The 26,127-nt window shown below is 59.3% G+C and overlaps 1 protein-coding gene across 1 annotated transcript in view; it reads right to left on the reverse strand.

The window, feature by feature from the left end:
- The window catches only part of SPTBN4 (spectrin beta, non-erythrocytic 4), a 55,981-nt gene that overhangs the window by 12,176 nt on the left and 17,678 nt on the right, over nt 1-26,127 (reverse strand). The window contains 14 exon segments of the mRNA XM_085531603.1: nt 341-486; nt 489-564; nt 1,947-1,993; nt 1,996-2,200; nt 4,835-4,948; nt 7,128-7,218; nt 8,747-8,949; nt 10,954-11,767; nt 12,812-12,949; nt 15,375-16,272; nt 17,033-17,183; nt 18,465-18,767; nt 24,711-24,869; nt 25,856-25,973. Coding sequence (XP_085387729.1) covers nt 341-486; nt 489-564; nt 1,947-1,993; nt 1,996-2,200; nt 4,835-4,948; nt 7,128-7,218; nt 8,747-8,949; nt 10,954-11,767; nt 12,812-12,949; nt 15,375-16,272; nt 17,033-17,183; nt 18,465-18,767; nt 24,711-24,869; nt 25,856-25,973 — 3,463 coding nt within the window.

The raw sequence follows: 26,127 nt of genomic DNA on the forward strand, positions 1-26,127 counted from the left end.
TCCCCCCAAATCCCACCCCATTCCCACCCCAATCCCACCTTAATCCCGCCCCATTCCCACCTTAATCCCACCCCAATCCACCCCAATCCCTCCCAAATCCCACCTTAACCCCACCCCAATCCCACCCCCATTTCCCACCCCATTCCCACCTTAATCCCATCCCATTCCTGCCCCAATCCCTCCCCAATCCCGCCCCATTCCCACCTTAATCCCCCCCCAATCCCCCCCATCCCACCTTAATCCCACCCCATTCCTGCCCAATCCCTCCCAAATCCCACCCCAATCCCTCCCCATTCCCACCTTAATCCCCCCCATTCCCCCCCATTCCCCCCCATCCCACCAGCTCATCCTGCAGCTCGTGGCCCAGCTGCTGCAGCTCCTTTGCAGCCAGGAGGACGCGGCGTCGCTCCTTGAGGGGCTCGATGAGGCGGACGATGCGGGTCCCCACCGCGCTCTGTCGCTCCCCCACCTCCTCGGCCCCGGGGGCTCCGGGGGCAGCGCCGCCGCCGCCGCGTTCAGCTCCCCGACCTCCTGCGACCACTGCTCCACCTGCGACTCCATGTTCTGAGGGGGGGATCGGGGGGGGGGTTATGGATTGGGAATCGGGCCCTAATCCTATTGGAAACGGACCTTAATCCCCATTGGAAACGGCCCTTAATCCTATTAGAACCAGACCTTAATCCCATTGAAACGGACCGTAATCTAATAGAAACAGACCTTAATCCCATTGGAAACAGCCCTTAATCCTATTGGAACCTGACCTTAATCCCATTGGAAATGGACCGTAATCCTAATAGAAACAGACCTTAATCCCATTGGAAACGGACCGTAATCCTAATAGAAACAGACCTTAATCCCATTGGAACCAGCCCCTAATCCTATTAGAACCAGACCTTAATCCCATTGGAAATGGACCTTAATCCCATTGGAAACGGACCGTAATCCTATTAGAACCGGACCTTAATCCCATTGGAAACGGACCTTAATCTAATAGAACCAGACCTTAAATCCCATTGGAACCAGCCCCTAATTCCTATTGGAAATTGCCTTTAATCCTATTGGAACCAGACTGTAATCCCATTGGAACCAGCCCTTAATCTCACCCCAACCCATAATCCCACCCACTGCCCCCAAAATCCTGCCCCAACGCCCCTAATCCCACCCTAATACCCCATAATCCCCCCGATGCCCCATAATCCCACCTAATACCCCATAATCCCACCCCTGTGCCCCATAATCCCACCCCTGTGCCCCATAATCCCCCCCCAACGCCCCATAGCCCCCTAATCCACCTCAATACCCCCTAATCCCACCCCAAACCCCCTAATCCCCCCTAATTCCACCCCTCCACTGCATGATCCCATCCTAATACCCCCTAATCCCACCCCAACACCCCATAATCCCACCCCAGTGCCCATAATCATGCCCCGATGCCCCAAAATCTCACCCCAACGCCCCATAATCCCACCCCAACCCATAATCCCATCCCAACACCCCATAGCCCCTAATCCCACCTCAATACCCCTAATCCCACCCTAATCCCCCCTAATCCCACCCAATGTACCATAATCCCACCCCAATGCCTCATAATCCCACCCCAACACCCCATAGCCCCCTAATCCCACCCTAATCCCACCTTAATCCCCCCTAATCCCACCCCCTGTGCCCCATAATCCCACCCCAATGCCCCATAGCCCCCTAATCCCACCTCAATACCCCCTAATCCCCCCCTAATCCCCCTAATCCCACCCCATAGCCCCCTTATCCCACCTCAATACCCCCTAATCCCACCCCAAACCCCCTAATCCCCCCCCACTGCCCCATAATCCCACCCTAATCCCCCCTAATCCCCCCCACTGCCCCATAATCCCACCCCAAACCCCCCTAATCCCCCATAATCCCCCCCTAATCCCCCCCCACTGCCCCATAATCCCCCCCTGACCCACCTGCAGTCTCCGTAGCTGCGCCCCCAGCGCGGCCCCGTCTCCCCCGCCCTGAGCTGCTCCTCCAGCCGCCCCAGTCTCCGCTCCAGGTCGTCGTATCCTCGTTGCAGCCTTTGAGCCGCTCCCGCCGCCCGCAGCCGCTCGGCCCGAACCTGCGCCGCGTCCTCCAGCTCCGACCAGCGCTGACGGACCGCGGCCAAGTGCTGCCCCACCGGCACCGCCAGCGACGGGCGCTCCAATAACAGCTGCTGGCCCTCCTGGGGGGGGATATGGGTGTTATGGGGGGATATGGCCGTTATAGGGGGGTATTGATGTTATGGGGGGCAATGGAATGGGGGGCTAAAGGAACAACTGCTGCCCCACCGGCACCGCCAGCGACGGGCGCTCCAGTAACAGCTGCTGGCCCTCCTGGGGGGGGATATGGGTGTTATGGGGGGATATGGCCGTTATAGGGGGGTATTGATGTTATGGGGGGCAATGGAATGGGGGCTAAAGGAACAACTGCTGCCCCACCGGCACCGCCAGCGACGGGCGCTCCAGTAACAGCTGCTGGCCCTCCTGGATGGGGAGATAGATATAGATGTTATGGGGGGATATGGGTGTTATGGGGGTCTATGGAATGGGGGGGTAAAGGAACAGCTGCTGCCCCACCGGCACCGCCAGCGCGGGCGCTCCAATAGGAGCTGCTGGCCCTCCTGGATGGGGGATATTATGGGTGTTATAGGGGGATATGGGGTGTTATGGGGGGGTATTGATGTTATGGGGGTCTATGGAATGGGGGGCTAAAGGAACAACTGCTGCCCCACCGGCACCGCCAGCGACGGGCGCTCGGACAAGAGCTGCTGGCCCTCCTGGATGGGGAGATAGATGGTATGGGGGGATATGGGTGTTATAGGGGATATGGCCGTTATGGGGGGATATGGGTGTTATGGGGGGATATGGGTGTTATGGGGGGATATGGGTGTTATGGGGGGATATGGGTGTTATGGGGGGATATGGGTGTTATAGGGGTCAATGGAATGGGGGGGTAAAGGAACAAGTGCTGCCCCACCGGCACCGCCAGCGACGGGCGCTCGGACAGCAGCTGCTGCCCCTCCTGGGGGGGGGAGATAGATATAGATGTTATGGGGGGATATAGATGTTAGAGGGGGATATGGATGTTATGGGGGGCTCCAATAAAAGCTGCTGGCCCTCCTGGGGGGGATATGGAGTAGATGTTATGGGGGCAATGGGACAGTGCTCCAATAGGAGCTGCTGGCCCTCCTGGGGGGATATGGGTGTTATGGGGGGCAGAGGATGGGGGGATAAAGGGACAAGAGATGGGGGAACAGCAGTGATATGGGGACATGGAGACAGCAGAGATGGGGGGACAGCAGTGGGGATTTGGGGACAGCAGGGATGATACGGGGACAGCAGTGGGGCCAGCAGTGATATGGGGACAACCAGTGACATAGGGACAGCATTGGGGATGGGGGGACAGCAGGGATACGGGGACATCAGTGGGGCTTTAGGGACAGCCGTGATATGGGGACGGCAACGGGGACGGGGGGACATCAGTGGGGACAGACGTAATATGGGGACAGCAGCGATAGAGGGACAGTGGTGGGGATATGGGGATGGTGGGGATATGGGGACACTGGGGGCATTGGGGCAGCAGGGATATGGAGACAGCAGGGATGATATGGGTCAGCAGGGGGGATATGGGGGCAGCAGGGGGGATATGGGGGCAGCAGGGGGGATATGGGGGCAGCAGGGGGGATATGGGGGCAGCAGGGGGATATGGGGCAGCAGGGGGGATATGGGGTCAGTAGGGATGATATGGGGACAGCAGGGATGATATGGGGACAGCAGGATGATATGGGGTCAGCAGGGGGGATATGGGGGCAGCAGGGATGATATGGGATGATATGGGGTCAGCAGGGGGGATATGGGGATGTGGGGGGTGACGTGAGGACATAACGGGGATGTGGGGACGGGGAACACAGATATGAGGGGGGGACACGGGGATGAGACCCAAAGGGACACCAGGGGGGGGCATTGGGGGGGACACTGAGACCACCCCCCCCCCAATGACATCCCACATTGTCCCCACGTCACCCACTGTCCCCACATCCCCCCGTTCACCTCACGCTCCCCCAGGTCCCCATTGACCCCAATGTCCCCCCCCCCACCGCCCCCCTCCCCGCAATGAGGACATGGGAGGAGAACGTGGGGGGGGGGCACTGTGAGGACAGGGACCCCCTGCAGATATAAGGGGGGGGGGGCGTTTTGGGGGGGTTCAATGGGGGATGAGATGGGGGGGTTCGAGGGGGGGGCTGCAATGGGGTCATGCAATAAAGGGGGGGGGGGGTGTTGATGGGGTAAAAAGTGTGGGGGGGTTGCAATGGTGGGGATAAAATGGGGGGGTGTGATAAGGGGGGGGGGATGAAGGGGATACAGTCGGGGGGGGGGTGGGATGGGGGGGGTGGGATGGGGGGGGGTCTGATGGTGGCTGCAAAGGTGGGGGGGGGAGAAATGGGGGGCTCAAGGGGGGGGGTCGCAATTGGGACGTGCAATATGGGGGGGGGTTGGGATGCAATTATGGGGGGAGGGCGCTGCAACGTGGGGGGGGGGGGAGAACGCAATGAGGAGGAGGAGGAGGAGGGGGGTGGGGGGGGGTGGGCTGCCTGAGGGGGTGGGGGCTTGAAGGGGGGGGGGGGCTTGAGGGGGGGGGGGGGCTTTGAGGGGGGTCCGCATCCTGCTCCCTCCCCCCCCCCCCCGTCACCCTGAGCCCTTCACGAATCCGCTCCGTCAGCTCCAACCTCCCCCTCCCCCCCCCTCGGAGACCCCCCTTCCCTTCCCATCCCCTCCCCCCCCCCCCATCTCCCCCCGCCCCCCCCCCCCCCCCTTACCTTCTCGATGCGCTGCAGCCATTCCCTGTTGTGCGCCAGCTCCGCCATCAGCGCTTCGTGCCGCCCCCATCGCTCCGTGTCCGTCCTCAGCCGCCTCCCGACCCATTCATCCAACTGGGGGGGCCGGGGGGGGGGGGCCCTGAACGCCGAGACCCCCCCCCGGCCTTGGGCGTCCCCCCCCCGGCCCCAATTCAGGGGTCCCCCCCCCCCTCCCCCTCCCTGCATCGGATCCTTCGCGATGCCGCAGCGCCGCAAAGACCGGCGGAGCGACACGGCGAGGCGGCCTAAATGCGGCCCCCCCCCCCCACAGCAACCCCCCCCACCACCAACCCCCCCCCACAATAACCCCCCCACAACAACCCCCCCCCCCACCACCAACCCCCCCCACAATAAACACCCCCCCACAAGAACAAACCCCCCCCAGCAACCCCCCCCACAATAACCCCCCCCCCCAAAATCAAACCCCCCCCCCACAATAACCCCCCCCACCATAACCCCCCCCCACAATAAACACCCCCCCACAAGAACAACCCCCCCCCCCAGCAACCCCCCCCCCAAATCAACCCCCCCCCACAATAACGCCCCCCCCACAACAACACCCCCCCCCAAAATAACCCCCCCCCCTCCCCCACAACAATCCCCCCACAACAACCCCCCCCCACAATAACCCCCCCCCCAACAACACCCCCCCCCAAAATCAACCCCCCCCCCCAATAACCCCCCCCAAAATCACCCCCCCCCAATAACCCCCCCCACAACAACCCCCCTTGGATATTACGGTGCTGTGCCCCCTCCCCCCCGGGATTAAAGTCGTTAAAATCGAGGGATCGACCCCAAAAAGAGCCGGGTCGGCAGCAAAAAACAGCAGCCAAAATTGCGGCTTTTTGAGATAAAAATCGGGGGATAAAGGGGGAAAAATGCGCATCCCCCCCCCCGGGGGATAAAGGGGGAGGGGGGGGAACGGCTGAAATTGGGGGAAATAAGGGAGGAAACCCCAAAAAATGGGGAGATTCAGGTAAAAAGAGCGAAAATAGCGCTGAAAATGGCACTGAAAATAGCGCTGAAAATAGCGCTGAAAAATAGCGCTGAAAATAGCGCTGAAAATGGGGAAAAATGGGCTAAAAGAGCCCGGAAAATTGGGGAAAATGGGGGAAATAGAGAAAATTGCGAAGCCCCCCAACGAAAAAAGGGTCAACACCCAAAAAGCGGCGAATCCCCCCCCAAAATTGGGGTTTTTCTCCCCAAAACAGGGGGAAATTGCTCTGAAAAATTGCGATTTTGGGGCTGAAAATAGGGGCAGCCTATAAAAAATGGCACCGACCCCAAAAAACGGAAGGATGACCCAAAAAAGGCACGTGACCCCCCCCTAAAAGCTTCGCTCCCCAAAAAGGGCCGTTTTGCCCCAAAAAGGGGCGATTTTCCAGCACAAAACGCCCGAAAACAGCGAATTTGGGGCTGAAAATAGGGGGCAAAAACAGCCCCGACCCCAAAACTGGAGCTTTTAGCCCCAAAATGGCGCAGACCCAAAAATGGGACTTTTAGCCCCAAAATGGAGCAGATCCATGAAAGAGAATTTGGCCCCAAAAGCAGCAAAAATGGCCCCAAATTTCACATCCTGCCCCAAAAAAACCAGCCCAAAAATGCAACTTTGGGCCCCAAAAACTGGAGCTGAACTAAAAAAGGGGTTTAACACAAAATGGGGTTTGAGCCTCAAAACCTCCGGAACCCAAAAATGCAACTTTGGGCCCCAAAAATGGCCATTTTCAGCCCAAAACTCCCCAAACCGTCCCTTCCTTCCCGTCGGACCCTCCCCCTATTTCCCTATTATTAATTAATATTATTAATTAATATTATTAATTAATAGATTCCCTGTATTTCCCTATTTTCCTTTGGGGTCTCTCCCCCCCCCCATTATATATACACATATTTGGGGGGGGTCCCTTCCCCCTGAATTCTATACACATTTTGGGGGTCCCCCCACTTTAAGCCCCCCCCCCAGTTATATCTCCATCTATTTGGGGGGGGTCTCTGTGTATTTTGGGGGGGGTCTCTGTGCATTTGGGGGGGGTCTCTGTGTATTTTGGGGGGCTCTCTGTGTATTTTGGGGGGGGGTCTCTGTGCATTTTGGGGGGGGTCTCTGTGCAATTTGGGGGGGGTCTCCGTATTTTGGGGGGGGGTCTCTGTGTATTTTGGGGGGGGTATCCGTATTTTGGGGGGGGGTCTCTGTGCATTTTGGGGGGGGTCTCTGTGCATTTTGGGGGGGGTCTCCGTATTTTGGGGGGGGTCTCCTCACCTCGGTGCAGTCGCGGATGAAGCTCCTCAGCTCCTTGTGCTCCTGCAGCCGCTGCAGCTGCTGCTCCTCCAGCTCCACGCTGTGTTGGATCCTGGACAAATAGGGGAGGGGTCCAAGGGGGGGTCACCCCCCCACCCCAAACCCACCCCCCCCCTTCACCCCCATCCCCAGCCCATCATTGACATGCCCTATGTCAGGTCCCCGTGTCCCCATAGTGGGGGTCCCTATACCCTGGGGGGTTTCTATCCCCAAAGGGAGGTCCCTACATCCCCATAGTGGGGGTCCCCAACCCCGTAGTGGGGGTCCCTATTCCCTGTGGGGGTCCCTTTCCCCTGGGGGTCCCATGTCCCCATAGTGAGGGTCCCCATATCTGGGGGGGTCCATATCCCCACATGGGGGTCCCCGTGTTCCCATAGTGGGGGTCCCCATCCCAAAGTGAGGCCCCCTGCCCCCATGGGGTGTTCCCAGCCCCCCAATACCCCCAAAGGAGGGGTCCCTCTCCCCAGATGGGGGTCCCCATCTCCCCATAGTGGGGGTCCCCATCCCTGGTAGGTCCGTATCCCCAAAGGGAGGTCCCCGTGTCCCCATAGTGGGGGTCCCTATTCCCTGGGGGTCCCATCTCCCCACATGGGGGTCCCCATTTCCCCATATTGGGGGTCTCTATCCCCAAAGGGAGGTCCCCATATCCCTATAGTGGGGGTCCCTACCCCCTGGGGGTCCCCATATCCCCATATTGGGGGTCCCCATCCCTGGGGGTCCCCATCTCCCCACATGGGGGTCCCCATTTCCCCATAGTGGGGGTCTCTATCCTCAAAGGGAGGTCCTCATATCCCCATAGTGGGGGTCCCCATCCCCATAGTGGGGGTCCCCATATCCCCACATGGGGGTCCCCATATCCCCATAGTGGGGGTCCCCATCCCTGGGGGTCCCCATCCCCACACGTGGGTCCCCATATCCCCATCCCTGGGGGTCCCATCTCCCCACATGGGTGTCCCCATATCCCCATATTGGGTGTCCCCATCCCTGGGGGTCCCATATCCCCATAGTGGGGGTCCCCATATCCCCATCCCTGGGGGTCCCCATCCCCACATGGGGGCCCCCGTGTCCCCATATCCCCACAGTGGGGGTCCCCATATCCCCATAGTGGGGGTCCCTATCCCCTGGGGGTCCCATCTCCCCACATGGGGGTCCCCATCCCCACATGGGGGTCCCATATCCCCATCCCTGGGGGTCCCCATCCCTGGGGGTCCCCATATCCCCATAGTGGGGGTCCCCATATCCCCATCCCTGGGGGTCTCTATCCCCACATGGGGGTCCCCATATCCCCATAGTGGGGGTCTCTATCCCCAAAGGGAGGTCCCCATATCCCCATCCCTGGGGGGGTCCCATCTCCCCACATGGGGGTCCCCATATCCCCACATGTGGGTCCCCATCCCCACACAGGGGTCCCCATATCCCCATAGTGGGGGTCCCTATCCCCTGGGGGTCCCCCATCTCCCCACATGGGGGTCCCCATATCCCCATGTGGGGGTCCCCATATCCCCATACTGGGGGTCTCTACCCCCTGGGGGTCCCCCATATCCCCACAGTGGGTCCCCAGGGGTCTCTCCGTCCCGTACCTGCTCCGCAGTCCGTCCATGGCGGCCTCCACTCTCGCCCCATATTCGCTGCCGTCCACCCTCAGCCCCTCCCCGACCCTCAGCGCCGCCCGCGCCCGGCGCCGCCCCAACTCGGCGCTGGTGGCCGCGTCCTGGAGCCTCCGGATGGCGGCGGCCACTGACTCCACGTCGTCAGGGAGCTCCGGGAGCAGCAGCGCAGAGTCCTGAATGGGGGGGGGGGGGAAAGGGGGGGGGAGATGGGGGGGGGGTGGGATGGGGGTTAGAACAGGTTCATCCCAAGGTTCACCCTCCCAATGGACACCAGCAGCTGCTTCCATCCAACTCTGCATCCTCCCCATTTCCCAACCTCCCACCCCCCTATGGAGCCCCCCCCATCCCAACCTCCCCATATCCCAACCTCATTCCATCCCAATCTACCCCATCCCAACCCCCCCATCCCAACCCCCCACATCCAACCTCCATTCATCCCAACCTCCCCATACCCCAACCCCTTCCCATCCCATCCAACCCCCCACCCCCTATGGACAACCCCTCCATCCCAACCCCCCCATATCCAACCTCATTCCATCCCATCCAACCTCCCCCCATCCCCATCTCCATTCATCCCAACCTCCCCATATCCGAACCCCTTCCCAACCTCCCCCCACCCCAAATTCCCCCCACCCCAACCTCCATCCTCCCCATATCCCAACCCCTTCCCATCCCATCCAACCTCCACCCCCCTATGGACAACCCACCCATATCCCAAGCCCCCCATATCCCAACTTACCCCCATCCCAATGTCCCCCCATCCCAACCTCCCCTCATCCCAATCTTCCCCCATCCAACCTCCCAACCCCCTATGGACAACCCCCTCATCCCAACTCCCCCATATCCAACCTCATTCCATCCCAACCTCCCCCATCCCAACCAACCTCCCCCCATCCCCACCTCCATTCATCCCAACCTCCAACCTCCCCCATCCCAACCCCTTCCCAACCTCATTCCATCCCAAATTCCCCCCACCCCAACCTCCATCCTCCCCTCATCCCAACCTGCCCCCATCCAACCCCCCACCCCCCTATGTACGACCCCCCCATATCCAACCTCATTCCATCCCAACCTCCCCCCACCCCAACCTCCATCCTCCCCATATCCCAACCCCTTCCCATCCCACCCAGCCCCCCACCCCCCTATGGACAACTCACCCCCCCATCCCAACCTCCCCATATCCCAACTTACCCCCATCCCAATGTCCCCCCATCCCAATCTGCCCCTATCCAACCCCCCAATCCCCTATGGACAACCCCACCATCCCAACTCCCCCATATCCCAACCCCTTCCCATCCTATCCCCACTTCCCACCCCCCTATGGACAACTCCCCCATCCCAACCTCCCCATCCCAATCTCCCCCATCCAACCCCTCCATATCCAACCTCATTCCATCCCAACCTGCCCCCATCCCAACCAACCTCCCCCCATCCCCACCTCCATTCATCCCAACCTCCCCATATCCCAACCTCCGCCCACCCCAACCTCCATCCTCCCCATACCCCAACCCCTTCCCATCCCATCCAACCCCCCACCCCCCTATGGATGAACCCCCATATCCCAACCCCCCCATATCCAACCTCATTCCATCCCAATCTTCCCCCATCCAACCTCCCACCCCCCTATGGACAACCCCACCATCCGAACCCCCCCCATATCCAACCTCATTCCATCCCAATCTACCCCATCCCAACACTCCATATCCCAACACTCCATATCCCAACCTCCCCCCATCCCAACCTCCATCCTCCCCATATCCCAACCCCTTCCCATCCCATCCAACCTCCCACCCCCCTATGGACAACCCACCTCCCCATCCCAACCTCCCTATATCCCAACGTACCCCCATCCCAATGTCCCCCCATCCCAATCTGCCCCTATCCAACCCCCCAACCCCCTATGGACAACCCCACCATCCCAACTCCCCCATATCCCAACCCCTTCCCATCCCATCCAACCCCCCACCCCCCTATGGACAACCCCCCCATCCCAACTCCCCCATATCCAACCTCATTCCATCCCAACCTCCCCCCACCCCAACCTCCATCCTCCCCATATCCCAACCCCTTCCCATCCCATCCAACCCCCCACCCCCCTATGTACGACCCCCCCCATCTCCAACCTCACTCCACCCCAATCCCCCCCACATCCCCCCACATCCCCCCCATATCCCCACCTGCTCCTGCAGCCGCTCGTGGCACCTGGTCACGTCCCTTATGAACGAGTGGAACTGATGCGCCTGCACCAGCCGCTCCCTCCTTTGCTCCCAGCAGCGCAGCAGTTTCCCCCAGCCCGCGTCGAGCTGCTGCACCCAGCGCTGCAGGGACTCGGCTCCGTCCGTGCCCTCATTGACCATCGCATCCGCAGCCGCCTGGATGCGGCCGTACCCGTCCTCGTGCCCATTGATCTCGTCCTTCAGCGCCGCGTGTCGCCCCAGCTCCGTCTCCGTGTCCTCCAGGCTCTGGGGCGTCTCCATGTTGTTCATGGCGTCCTGCGTCGCCACCATCCAGCCCAGGAACGCGTCCAGCTCATGGATGAAGCGCCGCAGCCGCGACGCGACGCTCAGCGAGTCCTCGCAGCAAAGCAGCGCCCGCTGCAGCGCGTCCCACTCGGCCCCGACCTCCTCGAACGGCGGCAGCAGCTGCGCCGCATGCATGGGGTACAACGCAGCCAGCGCCTCCCCCTCCTGCTGCAGCTGCAGCAGCCGCGGCTCCAGCACCACCAACGCAGCCTCCATGGTGGACAGGCGGCGCTGCAGGGCCAGCACCCCCCCCAGGTCCCCGTTGGAACCTGCAGAACCTGCAGCGGAACCTGCGGAGCCGCCCTTGGTTGCGGTGGTTGCGGCGCCGCAGCGCGTGGCCTCGATGGCTCGACGCTTGTCGCGCACTTGCGCCTTGATCTCGGCGCATTCCAGCAGGTAGTTCTGCACCTTCAGCACCGAGTTCAGCTGCTGCTGCTTCTGCTCCACCAGCTCCACAACGCGGTTCCACCTGGGGGGGGAACAGGGGGGTCAAGGAGGAGGCCCAGGATCCCAATGGGGAGGCACAGAACCGAATGGGGACCCATAGAACCCAATGGGGACCCAAAGGACCCGACGGGGACCCATAGGACCCAATGGGGACACACAGGACCCAATGGGGACACACAGGACCCAATGGGGACCCACAGAACCCAATGTGGCCCTATAGAACCCGATGGGGACCCACAGGACCCAACGAGGACCCATAGAACCCAATGGGGACCCACAGAACCCAATGTGGCCCTATAGAACCCAACGGGGACACACAGGACCCGATGGGGACCCACAGGACCCAATGGGGTCACAGAGGACCCAATGAGGACACACAGGACCCGACGGGGACCCACAGGATCCGATGGGGACACACAGGACCCAACGGGGACACACAGAACCCAATGTGGCCCTATAGAACCCAATGGGGACCCACAGGACCCAATGGGGACCCACAGGACCCAATGAGGACCCATAGAACCCAATGGGGACCCACAGGACCCAATGAGGACCCACAGGACCCAATGAGGACCCACAGGACCTGACAGGGACACACAGAACCCAATGGGGACACACAGAACCCAATGGGGACACACAGAACCCAATGGGGACCCACAGGACCCAATGGGGACACACAGGACCCAATGGGGACCCACAGAACCCAATGGGGACACACAGAACCCAATGGGGACACACAGGACCCAATGGGGACCCACAGGACCCAATGGGGACACACAGGACCCAATGGGGACACACAGGACCCAATGGGGACCCACAGAACCCAATGGGGACCCACAGAACCCAATGGGGACACACAGAACCCAATGGGGACACACAGGACCCAATGGGGACACACAGGACCCAATGTGGCCCTATAGAACCCAATGGGGACCCACAGGACCCAATGGGGACCCACAGGACCCAATGGGGACCCACAGGACCCAATGTGGCCCTATAGAACCCAATGTGGACCCACAGAACTTAATGTGGCCCCATAGAACCCGCTGTCCCCCCGTCGCGGTACCTGCCGTTGAGCAGGTCCTGGCAGGCGCGCACCTCCTGCGCGCTCGGGTGCCCCCCCTCCACCAGCTGCGTCACCACCTGGTTGACGTCCAGGACCCGGCGCATGACGCTGCTCATCTCCTGCTCCAGGACCTCGAACCTGGGGGGGGGGAACAGCAACGGCCCCATGGGGGGCAATGGGGGCATCAGCCCCATGGGGACAACAAAGACCCATAGAGACACATAGAACCCCATAGTGACCCCATAGAGACCCATAGAACCCCATAGTGACCCCATAGAGACCCATAGAACCCCATAGTGACCCCATAGAGACCCATAGAACCCCATAGAGACCCATAGAACCCCATAGAGACCCACAGAACCCCATAGTGACCCCATAGAGACCCAGAGAACCCCATAGTGACCCCATAGAGACACATAGAACCCCATAGTGACCCCATAGAGACCCAGAGAACCCCACAGTGACCCCATAGAGACCCAGAGAACCCCATAGTGATCCCATAGAGACACATAGAACCCCATAGTGACCCCATAGAGACCCATAGAACCCCATAGTGACCCCATAGAGACCCAGAGAACCCCATAGTGACCCCATAGAGACCCATCCAACCCCACAGTGACCCCATAGAGACCCATAGAACCCCATAGTGACCCCATAGAGACCCATAGTGACCCCATAGAGACCCAGAGAACCCCATAGTGACCCCATAGAGACATATAGAACCCCATAGTGACCCCATAGAGACCCACAGAACCCCATAGTGACCCCATAGAGACCCATAGAACCCCATAGAGACCCCATAGAGACCCATAGAACCCCATAGTGACCCCATAGAGACCTAGAGAACCCCATAGTGACCCCATAGAGACCCACAGAACCCCATAGTGACCCCATGGAGACCCAGAGAACCCCACAGTGACCCCATAGAGACCCAGAGAACCCCATAGTGACCCCATAGAGACCCATCCAACCCCATAGTGACCCCATAGAGACCCATCCAACCCCATAGTGACCCCATAGAGACCCACAGAGTCCCCATAGAGACACATCCAACCCCATGGTGACCCCATGGAGACCCATAGAACCCCATAGAGACACAACCAACCCCACAGTGACCCCATAGAGACCCATCCAACCCCACAGTGACCCCACAGAGACACTGAAGACCCCAATGGAGACCCATCCAGCCCCACAGTGACCCCATAGAGACACATAGAACCCCACAGTGACCCCACGGGGACAACAAAGACCCCAATGGAGACCCATAGAACCCCATAGTGACCCCATGGAAATCCATCCAACCCCATAGTGACGCCATGGGGACAACAAAGTCCCCATAGTGACCCACCCAGCCCCACAGCGACGCCATAGAGACCCATCCAACCCCATAGTGATGCCATAGAGACACATCCAACCCCACAGTGACCCCATAGAGACCCATAGAACCCCATAGTGACCCCATGGGGACAACAAAGACCCCATAGAGACCCAGCCAGCCCCATAGTGACCCCATGGGGACAACAAAGACCCCAATGGAGACCCATAGAACCCCACAGTGACCCCACAGAGACCCACCCAACCCCACAGTGACCCCATGGAGACAACAAAGACCCCAATGGAGACCCATAGAACCCCATAGTGACCCCATGGGGACAACAAAGACCCCATAGAGACCCAGCCAACCCCACAGCGACCCCATAGAGACCCATCCAACCCCATAGTGACCCCATGGGGACAACAAAGACCCCAATGGAGACCCATAGAACCCCACAGTGACCCCATGGAGACCCAGCCAACCCCATAGTGACCCCATAGAGACCCATAGAACCCCATAGTGACCCCATAGAGACCCATAGAACCCCATAGTGACCCAGAGAACCCCATAGTGACCCCATAGAGACCCAGCCAACCCCACAGTGACTCCATGGAAATCCATCCAACCCCATAGTGACCCCATGGAGACACCAAAGACCCCAATGGAGACCCAGCCAACCCCATAGTGACTCCATGGAAATCCGTCCAACCCCATAGTGACCCCATGGGGACAACAAAGACCCCAATGGAGACCCATAGAACCCCACAGTGATCCCATGGAGACCCATCCAACCCCATAGCGACCCCACGGGGACAACAAAGACCCCAATGGAGACCCACAGAACCCCATAGTGACCCCATGGAAATCCATTCAACCCCATAGTGACCCCATGGGGACAACAAAGACCCCATAGAGACACATCCAACCCCATAGTGACCCCATGGAGACCCATAGAACCCCATAGAGACACATCCAACCCCACAGTGACCCCATAGAGACACTGAAGACCCCAATGGAGACCCAGCCAGCCCCACAGTGACCCCATGGAGACCCATAGAACCCCATAGTGACCCCATGGGGACAACAAAGACCCCATAGAGACCCAGCCAACCCCACAGTGACCCCACGGGGACAACAAAGACCCCAATGGAGACCCATAGAACCCCACAGTGACCCCACAGAGACCCACCCAATGCCACAGCCCCCCCAGCCCCCCACCCAACCCCATGGTCCCCCCACACCCCCCACCTGTGCTGCACCACCTCGACGTCGTCCAGCTCCTGCGGCAGCTCCATCCTCTGCAGCCATTGCTCCTTCTCATCCACCCAGACCTCGCAGGCCCTGACCTCGCTGAACATGCGATACACGGCCGACGCGTCGCGCAGCCACTGCAGCCGCAGCACCGCCACCTCCGCCACCTCCGCATACAGCTGCTCCACCTCCACCACCCGCAGCTGCGCCTCCACCCCGCGCTGCTGCAGCTCCTGCATCCCCTGCATCCCCTGCATGGGGCACAGCGCCGCCAGCTGCCCCCTCAGCGCCGCAATGGCTGCGCCGTGCTGCTCCACATCCTCCATGATGGCGCGGTGCTTCCGCAGCAAACTCTGCGTCGAATAATCGTCGTGGCCGAAGTCGTCGCTGGACACGATGCGATACGTGTCCTGCAGCCATGCGACTGCATCATCCAGCTCGGCGCTGAACTGGAAGAAGCGCAGCGCGTCCTGCAGCCGCTGCTGGTGCAGCCCCACGGCCTCCTCCAGCTTCTTCCAGCGCGCTTTGACGCGCCGCATTTTGTCCTGGATCCCCGCGGGGCTGCGGCTCTTCTGGGCCAGGATCTCGTCGCCGCGTCGCATGGTTTGATGCAGCGCCGCGCGCCGCCCGCCCAGCTCCGCCAGCGTGGATTTGTGCTGCCCCGTCAAGGCCACGACGCTGCTCAGGTCGCGGCCGCAGGTTTTGGAGGCCAGGATTTGCTCCTTGTCGCGGATCCAGGCCTCGGCCTCCTCCAGCTCCTCCACGAAGCTCCAGAGTCGACGTGAATCTTCCAGGTCCTGGCGCCGCGCGGCCGCCATGTTGGCCAGCTCCCGCAGGCAGCTCTGAACGTGGGTCACGCGGTTACACACGATCTGGGGGTCGCAGGGTTGGTAACCTGGGGGGGGGGGGCACAATGTGGGGGGGACCCAGAGCTGGCAGGACCCATTGACCCATTGACACCCATTGACACCCATTGACACCCATTCGTTCTGCTGGACCCCAACCTGGGGGCACCCAACCCTTCAAGGACCCAACCTGATGGACCTCAGCCCTTCAAGGACCCAACTTGGGGGCACCCAACACATTGACACCCAACCTGGTGGACCCCAACCCTTAAAGGACCCAACCTGATATGGACCCCAGACCTTCAAGGACCCAACCTAACGGACCCCAACCCTTAAAGGACTCGACCTGGTGGAACCCAGCCCTTGGAGGAGCCAACTTGGGGGGCACCCAACCCATTGACACCCATCCTGGTCAACCCCAACCTAATGGACCCCAACCTGGTGGCACCCAACTCTTGATGGACCCAACGTGATGGACCTCAACCCTTCAAGGACCCAACCCAGGGGCACCCAACCCAGTGACATCCAACCTGGTGGACCCCAACCCTTCAAGGACCCAACCTGATGGAACCCAGCCCTTGAAGGACCCAACTTGGGGGCACCCAACCCAGTGACATCCAACCTGGGGGCACCCAACTCTTGATGGACCCGACCTGGTGGACCCCCAGACCTCGAAGGACCCAACTTGGGGGGCACCCAACCCATTGATGCCCGTCCTGGTGGACCCCAACCCTTAAAGGACCCAACCTGATGGACCCCAGCCCTTGGAGGACCCAACCTGGGGACCCCCACCCCTTTCCCCCCCGTTACCGTCCATGTGTGTGAAGCGCATGGCGGCGCAGTTGAGCGCCTGCACCCTGTCGCTCTGAGCTGCGACGTCGGCCTCCAGCAGCGCGTGTTTCTGCAGCAAATCCTCCACCTCCAGCAGGTGCTTCCCCACGTCCCGCGACAGCAGCGGGGCCTGAAATAGGGCGAGAAATGGGGGGGTCCCATGGGGGGACACCACACACACACAATGGGGGCAGCGCAGGTTTACCATGGGGAGCCCCCTGTACAAGCTGGGGACACCCAGCGATGCCACAGCCCTAACCATAACCATAACCATAACCATAACCATAATCCCATGGGGGACACTCAGATCCAGCCCCACATCTCAATGGGGCCCCACATTTTCCATATCCAGCCCCACATCTCATTGGGACCCCACATCCCCCATTGGGGACACCCATATTTAACTTGGGGTCACCCCACACCCCATTGGGACCCCTCATCTCCCACTGGGATCCCTCATCTCCCATTTGGACACATGTATCCAACCCGGGGAGACCCCAGACCCCAATGAGGACCCCCCATCTCCCATCAGGACCCCCCATGTCCCCCCATATCCCATCAGGACCCCCATATCCCATTGTGACTCTCTATATCACATTGGGACCCCCTGCAACCCCCCCAAATCCCAGTGAGACCCCCCCATACCCCATCAGGACCCCCCATATCCCCCATATCCCATCAGGACCCCCTCCCCATTACCTGCATGCTCTCCATCCACCCCACCATGTGCCCCATATCCTGGAACACCCCATATCCCCTATATCCCCCCATATCCCATTATAACCCCCCATATCCCCCCATATCCCCCTATATCCCCCCATATCCCCTATATCCCCCCATATTCCCCATATCCCCCCATATCCCCCATACCCCCCATATCCCATTAGAACCCCCCATAACCCCCATACCCCATTGTGCCCCCCATATCCCCCCACACCCCATTACCTGCATGCTCTCCATCCATCCCACCATGTGCCCCATATCCTGGAACACCCCATATCCCCTATATCCCCCCATATCCCATTATAACCCCCCATTACCTGCATGCTCTCCATCCAGCCCACCATGTGCCCCATATCCTGGAACACCCCATAACCCCCATACCCCCTATATCCCCCCATATCCCCTATATCCCCCCATATCCTGGAACACCCCATATCCCCCCATATCCCATTATAACCCCCCATATCCCCTATATCCCCCCATATCCCATTATAACCCCCCATATCCCCCATATCCCCCCATATCCCCCATTACCTGCATGCTCTCCATCCACCCCACCATGTGCCCCATATCCTGGAACACCCCATATCCCCCCATATCCCCCATATCCCCTATATCCCCCCATATCCCCCCATAACCCCCCATATCCCATTATAACCCCCCATATCCCCCCATAACCCCCCATTACCTGCATGCTCTCCATCCAGCCCACCATGTGCCCCATATCCTGGAACACCCCCTGCAGCTCCATGTTCCGTTGCAGTCGGGCCCTTCGCTCCCGCAGCAGCTGGTTGAGCAGCCCCCATTGGCGCAGCACGTTGTCGCGCGCCGCAGCCACATGCAGCGCGTTGCAGTAGTTCTCAGCCTGCAGCTCCTGCGCCAGCTCCGACACCGCGCGGATGCGGCCGCGATACGACGCCACGTCGGCCTCAATGGCCTCGTGCTTCTTCATGGCGGCCTCCACCGCGGGCAGGTCGTAGCCAAAGTTGTCCTGGGGGGGTAATGGGGATAAAGACCCCCATAGACCCCTATAGACCCCCCATAGACCCCATAGACCCCTATAGACCCCTATAGACCCCTATAGACCCCCCATATATCCCCTATAGACCCCTATAGCCTCCACCGCAGGCAGGTCGTAGCCAAAGTTGTCCTGGGGACAATGGGGATAAGGGGGGATCCATGGGGATAGAGACCCCCTATAGACCCCCGTAGTCCCCCTATAGACCCCCCCATAGACCCCTATAGACCCCTATAGACCCCCACAGCCCCCTATAGACCCCCACAGCCCCCCCTATAGACCCCCATAGCCTCCACCGCAGGCAGGTCGTAGCCAAAGTTGTCCTGGGGGCAATGGGGACAATGGGGATCTATGGGGATAGAGACCCCCTATAGACCCCTATAGACCCCCCATAGACCCCCTATAGACCCCCACAGCTCCCTACAGACCCCTACAGACCCCTATAGACCCCTATAGAACCCTATAGACCCCTATAGACCCCCCACAGCCCCCATAGACCCCTATAGCCTCCACCACGGGCAGGTCGTAGCCAAAGTTGTCCTGGGGGTAATGGGGATAAGGGGGAATCTATGGGGATAGAGATCCCCTATAGACCCCTATAGAACCCTATACACCCCCACAGACCCCCATAGAACCCTATAGAACCCCATAGACCCCTATAGACCCCACAGCCCCCCTATAGACCCCCATAGCCTCCACCACAGGCAGGTCGTAGCCAAAGTTGTCCTGGGGGGGTAATGGGGATAAAGACCCCCATAGACCCCTATAGACCCCTATAGCCCCCCTATAGACCCCTATAGAACCCTATAGAACCCTATAGCCCCCCCATAGACCCCCTATAGACCCCCTATAGACCCCCATAGACCCCCCATATATCCCCTATAGACCCCTATAGCCTCCACCGCGGGCAGGTCGTAGCCAAAGTTGTCCTGGGGGTAATGGGGATAATGGGGATCTATGGGGATAGAGACCCCCTATAGACCCCTATGGAACCCCACAGCCCCCCTATAGACCCCTATAGCCTCCACCGTGGGCAGGTCGTAGCCAAAGTTGTCCTGGGGGGATCCATGGGGATAAAGACCCCCTATAGACCCCTATAGACCCCCCATAGACCCCCTATAGACCCCCATAGACCCCCAGAGACCCCTATAGACCCCCATAGACCCCCATAGTCCCCCCATAGCCCCCCTATAGCCTCCACCGCAGGCAGGTCGTAGCCAAAGTTGTCCTGGGGGTAATGGGGATAATGGGGATCTATGGGGATAGAGACCCCCTATAGACCCCTATAGAACCTTATAGACCCCTATAGACCCCTATAGACGCCCCATATATCCCCCATAGACCCCTATAGCCTCCACCGCGGGCAGGTCGTAGCCAAAGTTGTCCTGGGGGGGTAATGGGGACAATGGGGATCTATGGGGATAGAGACCCCCTATAGGCCCCTATAGACCCCCATAGACCCCCCATAGACCCCCTATAGACCCCCATAGCCTCCACCGCGGGCAGGTCGTAGCCAAAGTTGTCCTGGGGGTAATGGGGATAAGGGGGGATCTATGGGGATAGAGACCCCCTATATATCCCTATAGACCCCCATATATCCCCTATAGACCCCTATAGACCCCCACAGCCCCCTACAGACCCCTATAGACCCCCATAGACCCCCACAGCCCCCCTATAGACCCCCATAGACCCCCTATAGACCCCCATAGCCTCCACCGCGGGCAGGTCGTAGCCAAAGTTGTCCTGGGGGGTAATGGGGATAAAGACCCCCTATAGAACCCTATAGAACCCTATAGACCCCTACAGCCCCCTATAGACCCCTATAGACCCCCTATAGACCCCCCATAGACCCCCCATAGACCCCCCATAGCCTCCACCGCAGGAAGGTCGTAGCCAAAGTTGTCCTGGGGGTAATGGGGATAAGGGGGATCTATGGGGATAGAGACCCCCTATAGACCCCTATAGAACCCTATAGACCCCTATAGACCCCCCATATATCCCCTATAGACCCCCATAGCCTCCACCGCGGGCAGGTCGTAGCCAAAGTTGTCCTGGGGGGGTAATGGGGATAAAGACCCCCTATAGACCCCCTATAGCCCCCCCATAGACCCCCTATAGACCCCTATAGACCCCCTATAGACCCTCACAGCCCCCCATAGACCCCTATAGACCCCCATAGCCTCCACCGCGGGCAGGTCATAGCCAAAGTTGTCCTGGGGGGGTAATGGGGATAAGGGGGGATCTATGGGGATAGAGACCCCCTATAGACCCCCTATACCCCCCCATATCCCCCCATAGCCCCCCATATCCCCCATATACCTGTGCCACCAGCCGTTGATTCTCATTGAGCCACGTTTCCCTCATTGCCGCCTTGTGCTCAAATCTCTGCGCCATCCGCCCCATAACCCCCCATATCCCCCCATAGACCCCCCATATATCCCCTATAGACCCTTATATCTCCCCATAGACCCCCATATCCCCCCCATAGACCCCCTATAGACACCCATACATCCCCTACAGCCCCCCATATCCTCCCTATAGACCCCTATATCCCCCCATATCCCCCCTATAGACCCTTATATCTCCCCATAGACCCTCTATAGCCCCCCATATCCCCCATATCTCCTCTATAGACCCCTATATCTCCCCATATCCCCCCATATATCCCCTCTATTTCCCAATGTACCCCCATGTACCCCCTATAGACCCCCATATCCCCCCATGTATCCCCTATAGACCCCCATATCCCCCCATATATCCCCTATAGACCCCCATATCCCCCCCATATATCCCCTATAGACCCTTATATCCCCCCATAGACCCCCTATAGCCCCCCATATCCCCCATATCTCCCCCATATCCCCCTACCTGTGCCACCAGCCTCTGGTTCTCACTGAGCCATGACTCCCTCATTGCCGCTTTATGTTCGAATCTTTGCGCCATTCGCCCCATAACCCCCCATATCCCCCCATAGTCCCCCATATATCCCCTATAGACCCTTATATCTCCCCATAGACCCCCATATCCCCCTCACAGACCCCCTATAGACCCCCATACATCCCCTACAGCCCCCCATATCCCCCCTATAGACCCCTATATCCCCCCATATCCCCCCTATAGACCCTTATATCTCCCCATAGACCCTCTATAGCCCCCCATATCCCCCATATCTCCTCTATAGACCCCTATATCTCCCCATATCCCCCCATATATCCCCTCTATTTCCCAATGTACCCCCATGTACCCCCTATAGACCCCCATATCCCCCCATATATCCCCTATAGACCCCCATATCCCCCCATATATCCCCTATAGACCCCCATATTCCCCCATATATCCCCTATAGACCCTTATATCCCCTATAGCCCCCCATATCCCCCATATCCCCCTATAGACCCCCTATAGCCCCCCATATCCCCCTATAGCTCCCCTATAGACCCCCATAGACCCCCTATAGCCCCCCATAGACCCCTATAACCCCCCATAGACCCCCATATCCCCCCATATCCCACCATATATCCCCTATAGACCCCCTATAGCCCCCCATAGACCCCTATAGATCCCCATATCCCCCCCCTATACCTGTGCCACCAGCCTCTGGTTCTCACTGAGCCACGTTTCCCTCATGGCCGCTTTATGTTCGAATCTCTGCGCCATCCGCCCCATATCCCCCCATATCCCCCCATAGACCCCCATATATCCCCTATAGACCCTTATATCCCCCCATAGACCCCCATATCCCCCCCATAGACCCCCTATAGACACCCATACATCCCCTACAGCCCCCCATATGCCCCCTATAGACCCCTATATCCCCCCATATCCCCCCTATAGACCCTTATATCTCCCCATAGACCCCCTATAGCCCCCCATATCCCCCATATCTCTTCTATAGACCCCTATATCTCCCCATATCCCCCCATATATCCCCTCTATTTCCCAATGTACCCCCATGTACCCCCTATAGACCCCCATATCCCCCCATATATCCCCTATAGACCCCCATATTCCCCCATATATCCCCTATAGACCCCCATATCCCCCCCATATATCCCCTATAGACCCTTATATCCCCCTATAGCCCCCTATATCCCCCCATATCCCCCCTATACCTGTGCCACCAGCCTCTGGTTCTCATTGAGCCACGTTTCCCTCATGGCCGCCTTGTGCTCAAATCTCTGCGCCATCCGCCCCATAACCCCCCATATCCCCCCATAGACCCCCATATACCCCCATATATCCCCTATAGACCCCCATATCCCCCCATATATCCCCCTATAGACCCCCATAGCCCTCCACATACCTGTGCCACCAGCCGTTGATTCTCATTCAACCAGCTCTCCCTCATGGCCGCTTTATGTTCGAATCTCTGCGCCATCCGCCCCATATCCCCCCATATCCCCCCATAGACCCCCATATATCCCCTATAGACCCTTATATCTCCCCATATCCCCCCATATCCCCCCATAGACCCCCATATCCCCTATAGACCCTTATATCTCCCCACAGACCCCCATATATCCCCTATAGACCCTTATATATCCCCTATATCCCCCCATATCCCCCCATAGACCCCCTATAGCCCCCCATATCCCCCATATCTCCCCCATATCCCCCTATATCCCCCCATATCCCCCCATATACCTGTGCCACCAGCCTCTGGTTCTCACTGAGCCATGACTCCCTCATGGCCGCTTTATGTTCGAATCTCTGCGCCATCCGCCCCATATCCCCCATATCCCCCCATATATCCCCCCATAGACCCCTATATCCCCCCATAGACCCCCATATATCCCCTATAGACCCTTATATCTCCCCATAGACCCCCATATCCCCCCCATAGACACCCATACATCCCCTACAGCCCCCCATATCCCCCCATAGACCCCCATATCCCCCCATAGACCCCCATATATCCCCTATAGACCCTTATATCTCCCCATATCCCCCTATAGCCCCCCATATCCCCCATATGTCCCCTATAGCCCCCAATATCCCCCTGTATCCCCCCATAGACCCCCATATATCCCCCATAACCCCCCATATCCCCCCATAGACCCCCATATATCCCCTATATCCCCCCATATCCCCCCCATATACCTGTGCCACCAGCCGTTGGTTCTCACTGAGCCATGACTCCCTCATTGCTGCTTTGTGCTCGAATCTTTGCGCCATTCGCCCCATATCCCCCCATAGACCCCCATATATCCCCTATAGACCCCCATAGACCCCCATATATCCCCTATAGACCCCCATAGACCCCCATATATCCCCTATAGACCCCCATAGACCCCCATATATCCCCTATATCCCCCATATCCCCCTACCTGTGCCACCAGCCTCTGGTTCTCACTGAGCCATGACTCCCTCATGGCTGCTTTATGTTCGAATCTCTGCGCCATCCGCCCCATAACCCCCCATAACCCCCCATATCCCCCCATAGACCCCCCCATATCCCCTATAGACCCTTATATCTCCCCATAGACCCCCATATCCCCCCCATAGACCCCCTATAGACACCCATACATCCCCTACAGCCCCCCATACCCCCCCTATAGACCCCTATATCTCCCCATATCCCCCCATATATCCCCTATAGACCCCCTATAGCCCCCCATATCCCCCATATCTCCTCTATAGACCCCTATATCTCCCCATATCCCCCCATATATCCCCTCTATTTCCCAATGTACCCCCATGTACCCCTATAGACCCCCATATCCCCCCATATATCCCCTATAGCCCCCCATATCCCCTATATCCCCCCATAGACCCCCATATCCCCCCATATATCCCCTATAGACTCCCATATCCCCCCCATATATCCCCTATAGACCCTTATATCCCCCATAGACCCCCTATAGCCCCCCATATCCCCCCATAGACCCCCCATAGATCCCTATAGCCCCCCTATACCTGTGCCACCAGCCTCTGGTTCTCACTGAGCCATGCCTCCCTCATTGCTGCTTTATGTTCGAATCTTTGCGCCATTCGCTCCAGTTTCTCCTGCCGGATCAACTCGTGTCTCAGCGCCACCTCGCGGTCGTGCTCAGCCTTCTCCAGCGCCGCCCAGGCCTTTAATGGGGGACATGGGGGAGATGGGGGGTTATAATGGGATATGGGGCCTGTAGGGGGATATGGGGGGGTTATAATGAGATATGGGGGGATATGGGGCCTGTAGGGGGGCTATGGGGGGAGATGGGGGGTTAATAGGGGGAGATGGGGGGGAGGGAGGGCTATGGGGCCTATAGGGGGGAGATGGGGGGATATGGGGGGATATAGGGGGATATGGGGGGAGATGGGGGGGTTAATAGGGGGAGATGGGGGATTATAATGGGATATGGGGGCCTAGGGGGGCTATGGGGTGGGATATGGGGGTGGGGAGAGAGGGATATGGGGGCTATGGGGGGGCTATGGGGGGAGATGGGGGGGTTAATAGGGGGAGATGGGGGGGTTATAACGGGATATGGGGCCTATAGGGGGGCTATGGGGGGAGATGGGGGGGTTAATAGGGGGAGATGGGGGTTATGGGGGGGGGGGGAGGGAGGGCTATGGGGCCTATAGGGGGGAGATGGGGGGAGATGGGGGGGTTAATAGGGGGAGATGGGGGGGTTATAATGGGATATGGGGGGGATATGGGGCCTATATGGGGGATATGAGGGAGAGATGGGGGGGAGATGGGGCAGGTTATAATGGGGGGATATGGGGGCCTAGGGGGACTATGGGGTGGGATATGGGGGTGGGGAGGGAGGAATATGGGGGCTATGGGGGGGATATGGGGTCCCTATGGGGTTATATGGGGGGATATGGGGGGGTATGGGGGGGTATGGAGAGGATATGGGGGTACATGAGTGTACATGGGGATATGTGGGGGATATGGGGGGTTATGGTGGGCTATGGGGTGGGCTATGAGGGGCTATGCTCCCTGCCCCATAGATGAGCCCCCTGCCCCACAGACCGGCCCCCTGCCCCATAGATCAGCCCCCTGCCCCATAGATGAGCCCCCTGCCCCATAGATCAGCTCCCTGCCCCACAGACCGGCCCCCTGCCCCATAGATGACCTTGTTGATGTCTGCGATGCTCCTCCCTTCCCCGGGCACGTAGATCCTGCGGTTGGCCGCCCTCAATTGGCTTTGGATGGAGAACAGCAGCACCTCCAGGTTCCCCTTCTCCTGGAACCTGCACTTATGGGGCAGGGGGTGAGTCACTTATGGGGCAGGGTTGGGTCACTTATGGGGCAGGGTTGGGGCAGTTATGGGGCAGGGTTGGGTCAGTTATGGGGCAGGGTCACTTATGGGGCAGGGTTGGGTCACTTATGGGGCAGGGTCAGTTA

The sequence above is a fragment of the Coturnix japonica genome, unplaced genomic scaffold (assembly GCF_054131305.1).
Source record: "Coturnix japonica strain WE unplaced genomic scaffold, WE-NBRP24 Scf043, whole genome shotgun sequence".
NCBI classification, from domain to species: Eukaryota; Metazoa; Chordata; class Aves; order Galliformes; family Phasianidae; genus Coturnix; species Coturnix japonica.